This window comes from Monodelphis domestica, chromosome 8, assembly GCF_027887165.1.
Source record: "Monodelphis domestica isolate mMonDom1 chromosome 8, mMonDom1.pri, whole genome shotgun sequence".
Taxonomy (NCBI): domain Eukaryota; kingdom Metazoa; phylum Chordata; class Mammalia; order Didelphimorphia; family Didelphidae; genus Monodelphis; species Monodelphis domestica.
Genome location: NC_077234.1, coordinates 30,014,750 through 30,031,068, shown reverse-complemented (window position 1 = coordinate 30,031,068; position 16,319 = coordinate 30,014,750). Strand labels below are relative to the sequence as shown.

General features: G+C 40.2%; 1 protein-coding gene across 2 annotated transcripts in view; it reads right to left on the bottom strand.

The window, feature by feature from the left end:
* The window catches only part of LOC100616966 (EGF-like and EMI domain-containing protein 1), a 787,120-nt gene extending 774,867 nt beyond the window's left edge, over nucleotides 1-12,253 (bottom strand). For both annotated transcript variants that reach the window (XM_007502250.2, XM_056807813.1), the window contains exon 1: nucleotides 11,760-12,253. In XM_007502250.2, coding sequence (XP_007502312.1) covers nucleotides 11,760-11,944 — 185 coding nt within the window. In that variant the 5' untranslated portion in view covers nucleotides 11,945-12,253. The remainder of the gene's footprint in view (nucleotides 1-11,759) is intronic.
* Between the last annotated feature and the right edge of the window lie 4,066 nt (nucleotides 12,254-16,319).

Here is a 16,319-nt window from a genome sequence, read left to right as displayed (position 1 = left end):
AGATCTGAGCTGAAAGGGATCCTGTTGGTTATTTAGTTAAATCTCTTCAATTTACAATGGAAGAAACTAAGAGTCAGAGTCGTTTTGACCTAGCCTACCAAAGAAGAGAGGGGCAAAGGTAGGATTCAAACCCAGAACCTCCAATTTTAAGTACCTGGCTCTTTCCATTACTCCAGGAAGAGTGAGTGAGTTTCCAGGAGTGAGCATTGAGCAGATAAAGGACTTAATGACAATCAAAGAGCCCGTTTGTGTCAGAGGCAGCAATGGAAACTGGCTCTCCCCATGCCAAGCCAGCCCTCTGCCTAATATGCCACACTGTCTCTCATCTCATTCTTAACTTAGATTAAGTACCCACATGGGCATCCTCACTTGAATTAAAGCGAATTCATGAATATATGGACTTACTCAAAACAAATTAGTGGGAGAGTTGTTTTAAAGAGCAGAGTCCTCCTAGTCTAATCTAATCAAATCTTTGTGAGAAGCTATTATGTCCTTACAATATTATGCTCATGTATGCATTTAAAATTTGGTTCTATTTACAAAGTTTCAATTTAAACACAAATTGTAAGGAAAACATCTATTAAGAAAAGCAAGAAAAACCTGTATAGAAAATGAATCAAGGCAGGTGAACTAGCAAAAGGCAGCTGGTATGCTAATACAGGGATTGAAATGCATTGGAAATAGGAGTGATTTTTATGATAATACAAGAAATCAGCCGAAACAGAGTTGTAATATCTTTTTGTTGTTGATTTTCAAATGCCATGAGAGTCCACAATTGATTTCTGATCCCTGAAAGCTCCATCTGGTGGTAAAGAGATACTTTCTTGTTTATGCTGCTCATTAATTTGCCCCCCAGTAACTAAATTCTGCTGACCTGGGCCAGTAGCATCACCTTTACATACAAAGCCCAGCATATCAAAAATATTTATAGCCACTCTCTTTCTGGCAGCAAACAACTGGAAACTGAGAGGGTGCCCATTAACTGAGGAAGGGCTAAACAAATTATGCCCTATGAAACTGATGGAAATCTACCGTGCTATAAGAAGTGATGAAGGGGAGAGTTTCAGAGAAACCTGGAAAGACTTATATAAACTGTTGCAAAATGAAGAGAGCAGAATTAGGAGAACAATCCATAGAGTAACAACAATATTATAGAAACAACAGCCTGAAAGACGTAGGATCTTGATCAGTATGATAGAACCAACCGTAGTTCTAAAAGATTCATGATGAAATATGCTATTCTTCTCCAGATAGAATGCTGAGGGACTCAAAGAGATTGGAGCTCCCCCCACCCCCCTGCCTTGGACATGGCTAAAATGAGGATTTGGTTTTTTTGACTACAACTATTTTAAGGCTTGGTTTTTCTTGAGTTCTTGGTGGGTAGAATAGGTAGAGATGGAAGGAAGATAACTTGGAAGTGAAAATAAAATCAAATTGAAATTAGAAAAAGAAAAAAAAACCACAAACTGTAGCATATAATTCCTGAACACCTATTGTGTGAAAAGTAGTTAAGTTGAACTATGTGAGAAAATCAGAACATAAAGTCCCCATTAAATTAAAATTAGATAATCCTAATGCTAATGATTCAGAAAAGAAAGATGACTCAATAGTGAAATTTGGAAAGGAAATTGCAACTGTCCATTGAGAAAGAAAGAGATAGCACTCCCTTAGACCAGTGTGGCTACATAGGGAGCTCTCCAAATTTATAACTTTGTAAATTTATAATTTATATAATTTATCAATTTTTCAACTGAAAAAGGGGCAAAGACCTAAAGAAGAATAGAAGAGTGGAGTTCATCAAGGAGGCTTAGTCTGAGATAAACTGAGGCTTACATACACACATAACAAGTCAGACAACAAAACTATAATCAGAGCAAAAAGAATAAGAAAAGGAGAGAACCCCTCTGAGCAAATCCTATGAAGCTAATGAATGATACAAAGTCTAATAACCTAGTTGCCAAGTATATGTTGCTTTTTCTAGCACAGTTATCTTTATATTTGCAAGGATGGGTTCAATATGTTTAAGAGGGAATTGGGGTCAAAGATGGGTACAGAGAAGCAGCTTGGCGTAGTGGCTAGCATGCAGAAGACCCGAGTTTGAACTAAAGTATTGAGATTATCTGTGTTGTTGTGAAGGGGAGGCTGTGGTAAGATCCTTTGGCTTGCTTGCACCCTCAGAGATCTCTTCATCAAATATCTCATTTTAATCAATATCCTAATTTCCTTACTACAGAATCTTTCCACTAGCCTTTAGTTAGCTGTGTGGCCATGGACAAGTCCCCACTTCTAAGCCTCAGTTTCTCCTTCTATGAGATAAGGTTAGTAATATTGGAGTACTTACATCACAAGATTGGGAAGGGGCTCAGCATGACAATGCATGTAAACCTTAAAACCAGGTTATATAATAAGGTAAAAAATAATAAGAGAATCCAGGGTCCCTTAGTGCAAGTTGCTACACTAGGTCTTTTGGGATACCCTGTACAATTCTTGACTATTTGTAATTAGGAAAAGGGTTATCTAATGACTTCGAACAAGCTCCAGACTACCAGTAAAAGAGAAGGACCACAGAGGGTGCTAAAAAGCCTCGCATATGTGATCAGTGATCTTTGAGGAATCATGGTGAGATGATAACTTGGAAGGGTAGCAGGATACTGGCGGTAATCACATATTAAATGGTTGTTTTAAAAGGGATTCAGACCTAGAAGAAACATGAGAAATCTTCTGGTCAGGGGGTCTTTAACCTCAGGTCAAGGGATGGATTTCAGAAGCGTCTTTGAACTTACTTAGATGGCGAAAAGAATTCGTCTTTATTCTCAATTAACTCCAACTGAAATTGAGCAGTTGTTTCAAATTTATATTAATGTTACTCGGGAAAGGAATCCATGGACTTCATAGCCTGTCAAAGGGGGCCATGACACAAGGAGATGAGAACTTATGATCTGGTCTAAAGGCTTCATTTTAAAATGGAAGTCATAGAAACCCAGACATTTTATAAAACTTCTTCTGTATTTATAGTCTTTCTGATGTAAATTGGGATTTTAAACCTGGCTCCTTTGACCACAAATCCACTCTCCTTTTCTCTTGGTGGTGGGGGTGGGGGGGAGGACAGATAAGGCTATAAACTAGGAAATAGCAAGTATGGCCCAAAAACTGGAGCAAAAACTTAGAACCATATATTAAAGGAAGAGTCTTTAAGCACTTAAGAAAGAAACAAGTGATCACTGCAAATAGCACAGGTTCATTATAAACAATAAGTAAAACTACCTATCCTCATTTCATTTATCAGCTAGCTAGCACAGTTAAGAAGGCCTATGCTCAAATTTGACTTCAAACACTTAGCTGTGTGACCTTGGGCAAGTCACTTAACTTCTATCTGCCTCAGCTTCCTCTGGGTATAATGAAGAAAATAAAAGCATCCTCCTACTAGGACCAAATGAAATAAGACTGGTAATCCACTTTGCAAACCATAAAGTACTATATAAAATTCTAGATGTTGTTATTGCTGTTATTTTATATCATCGTTTTTGACTATTTGCTAAAATGGTAGAATGATTTATATACCTATTATATTTGTATACTTATATTACATATTCTGATTTATATTATATACCTTAGACAGGAGGCATCAAACAGATGCTTTCAGGCCACCTTTGGTACAACATTCCCAAGTGTGACCAGAACTACATTAAAATGTAATTGGGAGAATATTTAACAAAATAAATAAAAATACAATAAAGCATACACTTTAAAACTAAGTCAATATATGGCCTGCAGGGATTCTTGTGTATGGCTTAGCAACCCCTGTTTTTATTTAAATTTGCCTTCACTGCCTTGGAATATACTTAAAAATTGCTGCTCCTTGGTAAATTATAATGATCCAAGCCTGTGATGCTGGACAATGGTGACCTTTAGGAAACAGATCATTTTCTGCCCATTGAAGACTGGTCAAAATTTCCTAATCTGTTCCTTGGAGTTGTGAAGTTTAAATCCATGAGATCACCTTTTATCTTGTAGTCAACACCTAAATTTAAGCTGTTTCTCCTTAAACCACCATATTTTAGAATTCCTGGGAGCTTTCCTACTTTCTTTAATAGCAACAACAATTTATACAACTGAAAATGAAAGGAAAAACCATTAAGAAGAGGGAAAGCTGTTGATGCCAATCAAGAAACTTGTAGAGGTTTATACAGCTATCACCAGTCATTAGGAAAGGCTGTGAACTCCCTAGACCCAGGTCCTTTATGGGTGGCACAGAGAGAGGCTTTAGCTGAGAAACAATTATGTTGGTAATAGGGTTTCCTCTATGTCTATAGCATTTATGGAAGATGAGGAATGCTGGCAGTTGTATTTCTGGGTCAGACTTCTTTCCCTCATTGATACTCACTTAAGATTAGTTTCCAAAAGGCAACAAGAGTTAACATGTACAACTCCAACTCGATGACAGTTCACCATTACCACGATCCATATTTCTGAACTACTCTCTGGTGGTCTCTGGCATGGCTACAATCTTAATAAAATGCCACCTAGTTAGAGGACTATCTGTTAAGGCATATTGAAGTTGTACCTTTACTTCCTATTGTTTTTTCTTCTTCTGCATGAGGGGAATTTTGATGGTTAGAGGAAATCTGTGTTCATTTTTGCTCATCCCAATACGCAGAAGGTTCAGAAGTTCAAAAGATAAAAAAAGAGGTTCTCAGCATGAATAAACCGTGAAATGCATTGGAAAATAAATTTTTGATGTCAGGACGCATTCCCAGTTTATTCATGCTGAGAATGACTTCTCAGTTGCACTCTGTTTGCTGGGCTAGTTTAAATTTGTCTAAACTTGCCAACAAACAGAAAAGTGATACCCTCCCATGATTGGAGGGTCACTGTATGCTTTTGTTTGGGAACTAAATCTTTCCAAATAGATTACAAATCTGTACTATCACAGCTCTGAAAAGGCCATTGATTCTTCGAGGGATCATTAGTGCTTGGTACTTTGGGGAGAAAGAATTTCAAAACTCAATTTCACCCAGTAAGAATATATTGAAGTAGATAATAAATACAATGTTAAAATATTCAAAATTCTTAACATATACCTACCTCAGACTTCGTAAATACTAGAACTGAATCATCTTCCACATCATCTATCCAGCAATCATTCCTTAGATGCCTACTACATTCCAGCTATTATGCTGGGCACCAGTGATACAAAGACAAATACAAAAGACCCTGCCCTCCAGGACCTTATATTCTAGTCCACTCTTTAATTATACAGAGGAGAGACCTGAGTCCTCAACAGGAGAATCTCCTGGCTCAGAGTTAGATCACAATCAGGTAAGTCTTAACAATTCATTGAGTGCACACCCTCTATATTCAAGCATAGATCCCTTCCTCAAGAGAAAAGCAAAACTTTAATATCTAAGAAACCTTGGAATAACATAGACCCACCTAAATTAGCTATCCTAGTGAAGGGAAATAACCAGCAAAATTCAGTCCTGGTAGAGCTGGGGAGAAAGAAGCACATTAATTTGTGTCAAGTGGCATTATCAACTGGTACAGATTTGGAAAGTAATGCAACAGTACACAGTAGGAGCTACAAAAGGATTCATTTAAAATAAATGAATAAAACCATGGAAATAGCTGTTGGACAATGAATGATGCATGTATAACCCAGTGGAATTGTGTGTCAGCTCTGGGATGGGGGGGTGAAGAGGGATGGGAAAATCATAAATCATGTAACCATGGAAAAATATTCTAAATAAAATTTTAAAAATAAATAAATGGATGAATGAATGAATAAATAAACAAACAAATGAAGAATGAATGAATGAATGAATAAAAGAGTTACAAAAATAATCATACTCTATTTTATAGAGAGGCAATTTGGTACAAAGAAATGAACCTGGAGTTTGAAAGACATGGGTGGAAATCCTACCATAGACACTTGTTAACTTGTGACCTCCAAGCACATAATTGAACTACTTAGTGCCTTAATTTCCCTACATGTAAGATGAAAGGATCAATTCAGTAAACTGTAACATTCTTTCCAGTTCTAGATCTATGATCCAATAATTATGCTCTTTCTGGAAAAAGTGTCATTTAACAAAATTTATTATTTGTTATTTGTTTTATTCTTTTATATATGTATGTATATATATATATATTTAAAAGTGTTATAACACTGGAAAAGTTTAAATTAAAAAAGCTGTTTCTTCAAAGATGTTCATAGCAACATTACTTGTAAGTGGGGGTAAAAGGCACCTAAACCATTGGGGAATTTTAAAAAATGTTTTATATTAATGTAATAGAACATCATGATGCAATTACGATAATATTGTCAGGTTAAAGAGATAGAAGGGACCTCAGAGATTACCTAGACTAACACCCTCATTTTGCCAATGATATGGCTCAGTACCAGGGAAAGGAAATTACAAGAACAAATGAGCAAAAAGAATGAAGTGTGGCATTTGAATCTGTGTCCTCTGACTTCCAAAGCCACGTGGGTTCTCTCCACTATACTAAACTGCCTCTCTCCAAAATGAGAGAGACAAAAGAAACAGAAACAAAGGCAGAGTACAAACTTCAGCCTTATGTAAGAAAAAATAAATGGATAAAAATCCTGATGAAGGGTGGATGAAAGTAAAATAGGACATTTCATTTGGGTTAAGTTTATGGTTCAATATTGCTTACCAAATGAAATGTTACTGGTAGTTACTGTACTTGATCTAGAATCAGACAGACCTGAGTTCAAATCCAACTTTAGATATTTAATAGCTGTGTGACCCTGGGCAAATTATCTGAACTCAGGCTGGGCTGCCCCCATTTCCTAAATCGTAAAATTAGGATACCCACAACACCTATATCACCAGGTTATTGTAAGAATCAAATGAAATAACATTCACAAAGTGCCTGGCACATAGTAGGCACTTGATAAATTAATATTCATTTTCCCTTCCTATTAGGAATGAAGAAAGAATCTGAAGAATTCAAAGAAATATGGTAAGACTTTTGTGAATTGATATAGAACATATATAGAGTGAAGCCAATAAAACAAGATTAACAATGACTGAAACTAATAGAGTCAACAGAAGGAAGTGGTCAATATTAGTTCCATTCTGTTAAATTAAAGATAGTTCTCCTTTCTGTTAATTTCTGAACGAAAGAAAAACACTTCTTTGGGAATGTTATTCATAATGGGGTCTGTTTGACTGTTGTCAGGTTTTGTCAAAACAAAATACATCAGTTAATTAAAATAAATCTTTTTTTTTTAATTGCTGGTCCCTGAAAGATGATTGCTGGACCAAGAGTTGATAATCCAAATCACTTGGATGTAGAAATGATGACTTTATACACAAAATGTAGTAAGGGGGCTTGAGGCTATTCTATCACCAAACATGCTTTCATCACAATCAAGTAGTATTTCTGAAGCCCTCTTGGGTATTTAGTATTAGAATAGACCCTTAATGGATCTTGAAAGAACTTTAGACAATTTAATTCCTGCCTTGGAGGAATTTTATTTATTTTTTCCACTTTGCACTTAAGATCTATAGACTCTCATGTATTTTTCATAGTGTATCTTTTAGGGTGGTTTGCTTTTTTTCCCCTTCCAAAATGAGGAGATTTAGCAAAATATCAACAATTTTTATGAGATGGCCTCATAAAATAAATACAGTCTCTAACTTGTGGATGGGCTATGTTCAGAAAGTTCAAATCTAAGCTAGTCTCTCAGAGGTTAGAATGAATTTTCTCATACCCGCATTATTAATAATTGGGTCTCTTTCTTCAGGGCAGCCCACAAAAGCCAACTTAAGCAACACAGAGCTCTACTATGATAGACTTTCCTGAATTCTGCATCTTAGGAGTAGGGTTCCACATGGTATAAGAAGAGGAAGAGGTATATGAGAGGGGTTTTCCTCTATTATCTTAGACTTAATTCTATGCTTCAGGGAACATTTTTAAATATGAAGTATATAAAAATGTATGCTTGGCTACTTCCCACCTTCTTTCTTATACCCTTCTCCTCCATTCTAGATGCCTTTATCCTAGGTCCCTGGGCAGCCAGTTCTCTAAAGCACTCAAAAGCTTTGTGTCCCTCATGCCTAGAGATAAGTTCCTTTAACCTCCTCCCTGCATCCATTCTCTCAAGGTAGAGTATATTAGGCTGTTATTTATCAGGAGAAATAAATTTGATTGAGCTCATTCACACTTACATATGAATAGCTGGTTACCCCTACCTTTCCCAGGAAGTATGACCATGTATTAAAAGTAGGATTCCTGGTATTCCAAGTAAATATCTAATTGCTAAAGTCCCAGGCTTATGACAAAGTACATTAAAAATGTTTAAGTGGAGTGGCAAGGAAAGACATTTTGGTTTTCTTTTCTGTGTGTGTGTGTGTGTGTGTGTGAATGTGTGTGTGCTGTTTAGTTAATAGGGGGGACCTTCTCCCCACTGGTGAACCAGCCCTTCCTGGGAATTTGCCCTTTATCATTTTATCAGCTCCTTCTCTGCTTCTACTTTTGAACCCACAGAAAAAAGATCCATCCCCAAAGCTTAGAAAGAATAGAATAATATATCTGCCCTTGGGAAGAAAGGAGCAGAAGGACAGGAGCAGGAGAAAGGGCCAGAAAAAAAAAAAACACTTATACTCTGGTTAAAAAGAAGCTAAGTCACATTGAAGTTGGGCCACTTAAATTCCCAAGGTTACATATTTCTAGTCCAGTCTCCTGTCTCTGAAACTGCGTTTCTATGCCAGAATATCAAAGTGTGTTGCTTAAAGACCAATCATTACCATAGCTGTCATCAGATTTTCAATGAAATGAACTTAAACTTACCCACTTTTAACTGTCAGGTCTTCAATAACCACACACAGGAAACTCCCAAAGAAAAAGCAGGTTCATGGGTCATCAATTTTTTCCAGGATAAAATTCCAGAGGACAAAGTATTTTTCCTTCCTCTAATCTGGTTATTAATAATAACTAATATCTGCAGAGTGATTTCAAGTTTCCAAAATGCTATTCATACATTAGCTCACTTAGGCTTGACAAAAACCCTATAAGTAAGTGTCTACTTGTCCTATCATCTATATTTTATACAGGAGCTTAAAGGATGTGCTCAGGGTCACACAGCTATTAAATGTCTAAGGAAGAAAAAATTTGAACCTAGTTCTTCCTAGCACCAAGCTCAATCGACTACCCAAGTCCTGCACTCTCTCAAAAACTCTTGGTAAAATTCTCCATTTAAGAGGACCAATGGCAGAGCTCAGGACACAGGTTGGCCTCCAAAATTAAATATTACCATGCATGGAAAGCCTACCTTTAATTTTCTTGGGTCAGTTGAAACACTTATTCAAAAATCTGCTCAGCACAAACCCAGTCAGCTACATGAAACTTTTACTTTTATTAATGATCTAGAAGAGAGCCAGTCAGTGAGATGATGCGTTCTCATTAGTGGTCCTCACCTCATTAGCAGTCCTTCTCTCACTGATAATGGACCTCAGAGGTCAATTAAAAAAAAAAACCCTCGGACAGGATTCCTCTAATTTAAAAGATGGACAGATGCATAGAACCCAAATGATATATACTTGGTTGATTTCTGCATCCTTTCAGCAAAAGCAAGAAACAGGAACAATCAAAAGAGATGGCAGGAAGGAAACTAAATCCCAACCCAGTCCCTGGTGAATAACTACAATCGGTCCTGAAAAATGTTAGGGAAAGGAGGGATGGATGCTTAACGTTGTTTCTCTCTCTAGCTGCCCCTTTAAGTGTCAGAAAAATAGTAGCTCTATTAACCACACTGCTGGGTCTCAGGCTTTAGTCCCTCAGCCCTTCTTACTTGCTTAATAATGAGCTTCAGGCACAGAGTCCTCCTGCCTTCAATCCTACCGAGGCACTATTTCTGCCAAGTCTCTTCAAAAAAAGCCATGTCATCCCTCCAGCCCTTTCAGAAACATTGCTGACACTGAAACTTCAGGAAACACAGGTAAGTCCTGGATAAAGAGATGAGGGCATTGCTGCAGCCTCCTCTCAGTTCCCCAGACTGCATCCTTTGTTAATAAACCCTCTGACAATTCTGACTCAGAGCCTGAATTTAGCTTGGGGAGAAATGAATAAGTGAATTCTGACTCAGCTCCAATAGCAGCACCTGCCAAGGTAAAGGGTCCCTTCCCCAGCTCCTTGCTGCTGCCTTTTACAATCAGGTAGTTGAGAGTGAAAGCTCATTCATGCGGAGGGTGTACAGAGGGAGACATGTTTTCTGAGATAAACGGAGAAAAAATCTAAGGCAACAGTCTCCACAAAATGAACAAGACAAGCCTTATCAATTGGAGAGGAGTTGCACATACAGAAAATTCTTTCTGGCCATCTCAGGGGAATGTATATTTACAAACTATTCTGGGAGAAAGTTGTTTGGAGATGGCACCGGCATTCTGTCCATGCCTAGGGAGATTGATCATGGGTGACAATTGCAGTAACCAGGTAACAAATGGAATCTCTCATGAGAGGGATGAAATATGGAAGTGAACTCGGAGGGGGGAAAATAATCTTCTTTCTTTAAAAAGCCCAGAGAAACGGGGAGGTAATTTTTCGACCCACTCACAGTTATCTTCACTTCAGAAAACCAGCGTTTCAAAAAACTACCAGCAAAGTTATTTAAATAGTCACAGTTTGGACTGAAAGTCCAAGACTGAAACAATGTCGTTTGCAGAACATGCCACGACTCCAGAGAAGACAAAAAGCAAAATTTCCTGCCTAAGCTTTGCTCTGAGATTTCTGATCCCCTCAAGTTCTAGGAAACACACACACACACACACACACACACAAATGAAACAGTCATTTGTAAATACTTCCATTCCCCATTCCCATCTAGATCCACTAGTTACATCCTGACCTGGAATTACTATGTTGCACGATTCATCACTTCTTAGGAGAAAATGAGACCTCTTCCATGGCTGATGTATTTCAACCCGCAGCCCTTCCCGGGCTGAGCTCCGTCCCAAAACCCTTGTGAGTGCGATATTCCCCCCCATAGTGCTTTGGGTCCTTCGTTCCTCCTGGGCTCCATCCAGGATAGCCTCAGACAAACCTGGCCCACCAGAGACCCCGGACCCAGCCCAGCCCACTGAACCTGTGGCATCCAGCCTGCATCCGCTCCTAAAATGCCCTGTGATTTCTGCCCCCTAAGAGGAGGCATCTCAGTGGATGAAAACTTGCTCTCAGAGATTAAAGAGAGGGACCCGCTGGCTTCCAAAGCTGGGGGAAAGTCCAGAAGCTCCCTGTTTGGGAGGGTAGCCGGCAAAGGCAGGTTTCCAGGTTTCCTCCCTCCTCCCCCACGTAGGCCACCAGGCTCTCAAAAGCTGACACTCCTAAGGTTCCAGTGCTGCTGGACCAGCACCTGTCTGCTCTAGCAGGAGCAAGCTGAACCCTGAGTCTCCAAGGGGCGATGGCTCCTTCCCTCCTCTCGCCCCAACCCCTTTCTGCTGTCCTCCAGTTAAAGTTCTCTCTGGCAGCCCGGCAGCCTTGGGGATTGTAGGAACCCCCAGCATCTAGGTGCCGGAACGGAACTCTAGACCTCCTAAGGGATGGAGTAGCTCAAGCTGTCTGTGCTTTAGGGGCGGCTGGGGGCAGTAGACAGACCCTGAGCACCCTTGGGTCTCACTCCCCTTCTCTCTGAGGTAGTTTGAGAGTCAGTACCAGGGAGTGAGTGCGAGATGAAGGAACTGGGTGGGGTGGGGGTGCGCACAGGGACACTGCTGGGGCCACCCAAGACCCTGACTTACATGCCCTTCCGAAGCTGCAGGCAGGAGTGCAGTGGCCAGAGTACAGCCAGCCAGCAGGAGACGCACCAAAGGCCAAGGCGATGCCGGGTCATTGTGGCTGCTCTCAGAGGCTGGCCCCAGGAGAGTGTGATGGAACCTGGCAAGTTGGGATGGTCCGAATGCCAGGCAGAACTTGGCTGGCCCATAGAGGAGGGCCAGGTGCCGGGACGCAGCACAGCGAGACGCCCAGAGGGGTGGCTAGCACTGGTTAGGGAAGAAGGGTGAGTGGCAGGAGTCGGGTGGGTGCAAAAAGAGAAAGAAGGAAAGGAGGGAAGGAGAAGCTAAGGAGGAAGCCTTCAGAGCAGCCCCAATAAGTATCTCGCCTGCTTGCCCACCAGCCCTCCTGCCCGCCCGCTCTCTCCTCTGTCCCTGGGCTCTGCTCTCCAATCTCCGCGCCTCTGCCGGGAGCGACTGGAGCCGATCGATCACTGAGCAGCGGCCCTGGCAGCCCCGCCTGCTTCTGGCTCCATGGAAACTCACAAGCTCTGAGCAGCCCCTCCAGAGCGTTTAAAGAGACAGCCAGAGCCAACCAGGGGCTGGGCGCTGGCCTGGGTCAACCCCCCTCTGCCTACTCCCTTCCCTCCTTCCATCCCTCCCTCCATCCATCAGCTCTGCTTTCCCCCACCTTCTCTCCGAAAATGGGGAGCGTAGGGGGAAGGGGGGTGACGGGGGTGTCAAAGACTAGCCAGAAGGTAGAATGTGTTGATGGGGGCTGCTCCCCACCCCCACCCTTTCTTTCCCTCCATCCCCACTCTCCGCAGTCCTCCCTTGCTCTCCAGACCCCTTTCTCACTGGGAAGAAGAGAACAGCTGGCCCATCCACTGGAGTCTGAGATGAAAGAAATAACTTCCCCCTCACTGGCCTTCCCTGCCTTATCTCTGCACTCGAGGTATCCAGGAAGTCCATCAGGGCAGCCTTGCAAGTTAAAGGCGAGGAGATGGATTGATGTGTGTGTCTGAGGGATGAACGGAAAGGTAGCTCAAACTGAAACCCCCTGCTGAATTATCTCAGCCCTCTGACAAAGCACTGGCTGACATCTTCCCCTTCACCCCCCTCACAGCCCCAAATCCTGTTACTTGCTGGAAATGGGATGATCTCTCTTCATCTTTTTCTGGCCTCCACCTCAATGCTCCTAGTCATCAGGAATAGAAGAAGCCACCAACCTTACTCCCTCCAGCTGGTCTCTCTTGTGCCCTAACTTCTCTGCCCTTCTGTCCCCCAAACCCCATTTCCAGTCCTACTCTGAGAGACAATGAAGTGGCAGGAGCTGATGACTTCCCCCACACACACTCCCCCATCACACAGTATTCCAGATTGTATTTCGAGGGGAGGGAATAGTGTCTGTTTGTAGCAGACACTAAAACCTGTGGCTTATGCTCTCCTGGCAGACTGGGACTTCCATGCAAACCCATCCTGCTTTCCCCGCCAGCAGTAGCTTAGCCCCCCAGGCCATCTCATTGCCTGCTACCAGCTGCTGTCTGTAAGGCCAAAAACCTCTGGAGCCTATTTTTGTGAAAATAAAAATCTATGGAGCATCCTGCCCTCCAACAAGGACAGCCGGGTATTCGGTTCTATGATCTACATAGAGGAGTAATTGAACCCTCCAGGAAATGCATTACCAGGCTGCTTGGCCTATGTTTGCTGCTCTATTTCCTGAACTTTCCTGAAGTAGCTCTCCAGCCTGACCGTGAAAGGTCAATAATCTGATTCCAATCCCCTCCCCATTCTGTGAACACTAAAAAGCACTGCTATAAATGAATGAATGAATGAATGAATGAATGAATGAATGAATGAATGAATGAATGAATGAATGAATGAATGCTTAGATCAACCAATGAATGAGTAGATAGATAGATAGATAGATAGATAGATAGATAGATGGATGGATGGATGGATGGACGGACATACACAGATACACAAATACCACAAAGACTTCCTTAGGACTTTCTTTTGGTTTCCCATTGACTTTCTTTATTAAGAACTCACCGTTACTTAGTTTACAAGCCCAAGCCAACAGCACTGAAATCTTTCTGCATCAACTTTGTCCAGCCCAATTCAACAAATACTTATTTTCCCCTGTTAAGCAGGTACCAGATGATAAATGGGCATTTGCCTAGTGGCAAAAAGAAAAGGACTATGTGATGTACCTGTGAAAGGAATACAGACAATAGATCTGGCTTCATATCCCACCTCTTATGTTTACTGCTAAATGATCTTAGATGAGTCATTCAACCTCCTTAAGTCTCAGAATTTTCAACTGAAAATGAAAAGGGGCAGTGGCCTGTGAGAGTCCTTATGGCATTAAAACTTTGACCCTACACAAATGATGGCATTTGTCTCCATCACAATACAAAGACTTTAGTCTATGATCTCATCTACCCTATCCTATAAAGATTCCTAATTACTCTGCCATTATCCAGTCTCTCACCTCTCCAATCCATCATCCGAATGGCTAACAAGTTGATATTCCTAAAACACAAGTCTGACCATATCTCTTTACTGCTCAAGAAGCTTCTGTGCCTTTCTATTACCTCTAATATAAAACAAAGGTGTAATGACCATGTAAATTTATTTAACATTTTGGAACTTCAGGTTTTTCATCTGTAAAATGGTTATTTTATAGTGATTATTTAATATTATTGTGAGCATCAAAGGAAAGATCCTATAGCATAGTTCCATCTATTTGACTGTACATACCCAAACATTATCTAAATGTCATCTAAGGCAATCTTGATTTTCTTAGGAGGAAGCAAAAGCTAAAAGAAACCCAGGGTAGCCTACAGTGAAATTCCAGGATAGTGTTGTGAAATTGATCCCACTCAGCAGGGTGACCCCTCTACCATTTTCTAGTCCCATGCCTCAGGATTGTCATATCATAAATGTAATGCTGGAAGGAACCTTATGGATCCTCTAGTCCAATCCTCTCATTCTAGAGATGAGGAAACTGAGCTATCAAGAGGTGAAATAAATTGCTCAAGATCCCCAAAATAATAAGTGTCAGAGACAGAATAAGAGCTCAAGTCTTTACTATTCCATACCTGAACCTGAATATAAAATAATAACAAATATATAATATATTATAAACATATTATGTCAACTAATACATTATGTTAATATGCTATATTTACAATATGTAATTATATAAAGTGTACATGTCATAAATGTCCCATCAATTGATATATTACTTAATATATCATATTATATATGAATTATAAGAGTAAATATTTATAGGGCTGTAAGAACATTAAGGAGTTACATTCAAAATCACCATTAAGATATTTGAATTCAATATCCATTGAACTCTTAGATATTAGCCCACTCCATCACCCCTAAATTCCTTGAAAGCAGATAACCAAATCCAAGAGACAGAATGGCGCCATATAAAGAACTGACACCATATGTAGTATATGTGGCCAACTCTTAATTGGCTGTGATGATGGTGGGAATAGCACAGAGAGCTAAGGCACAGGGGTAATTTTTAAAATCTAATTTTAGCCATTAATTTCAAATTCCGCTAACCCTTTTGCCACATCTGTTAACAAGTACAGCAAAGAAGACTGCTGGATTCCACCTTCTCAGCTCTTCCTTCACCCTCCTCTGTTGGAGGTGCTAATGAATGGCAAAGTGACCAAGCAGAGGTACAAGGAAGAAGAGAAGGTGGGAGACTTGAAAGAAGAAGACTATCATCCTCTACAGTTCTCATTTGGTTTTGTAAGGTAGAGTTTTCTCTGATGGAAGGAGAACCAAGAATATCAATACTTGATGTTGACTGAATTCATAGTAGGTCTTTGGCATGAATCCCCAAACCCCTGGTTATTTTAGTAAAGGTGTATCTTAATTATTTTAAAGAAAACTTCCAGGATGCATAAAGATAACTGTAGATTAACTATGCTCTGAAATTTCCTAGACCTTACTAAGCTGTTCTTTGCTTCTAGACTAGTTCTGCCACAGCAGGACTCTATATCCAGCTAATCTCATTACCTCCTGGAGTGTAAAAAGTTTCTAATCATTTTCTCTCTTTCTTTCTATCCCAGAAAACCTTGCATAAATAAAAGGCCTCCTTTACAACCAGGGTGAATTTTCTAAGAGCCACAGCTCAAACCCAGGACTGTTTTAAGATTAGGAAATAAGAGAAAAGAAAAAAATAAGAGAAAAACAAAGGGAGATTTAGACAGATACTCTGATTGCCTAGTTATTTAATAAGGGACATTTGTATACAAGTTGAATCACTCCTGGAACTAAAAACATGCCCATGGAGGCACATTTCTTAGGAAGAGTGCTTACATATATGGAAAGATCTTAGGATTTTAAATTTAGTGCTAGAAAGGACCTTCAGAGTCATCTAGTCTAAACCTTTCACTTTATAGATAAGGAAACTGAGGCAACATCCTAAGAATAATATCAAAATCAGTTCAGATTTGTCCAGGGGTTTTCTAATTCTCAAACTATTCCTCTTTCCATCATGACCTCTGGCTCAAGATGCTTCATGGCATCTTGTAAGCAATAGTAATATTCACTGAC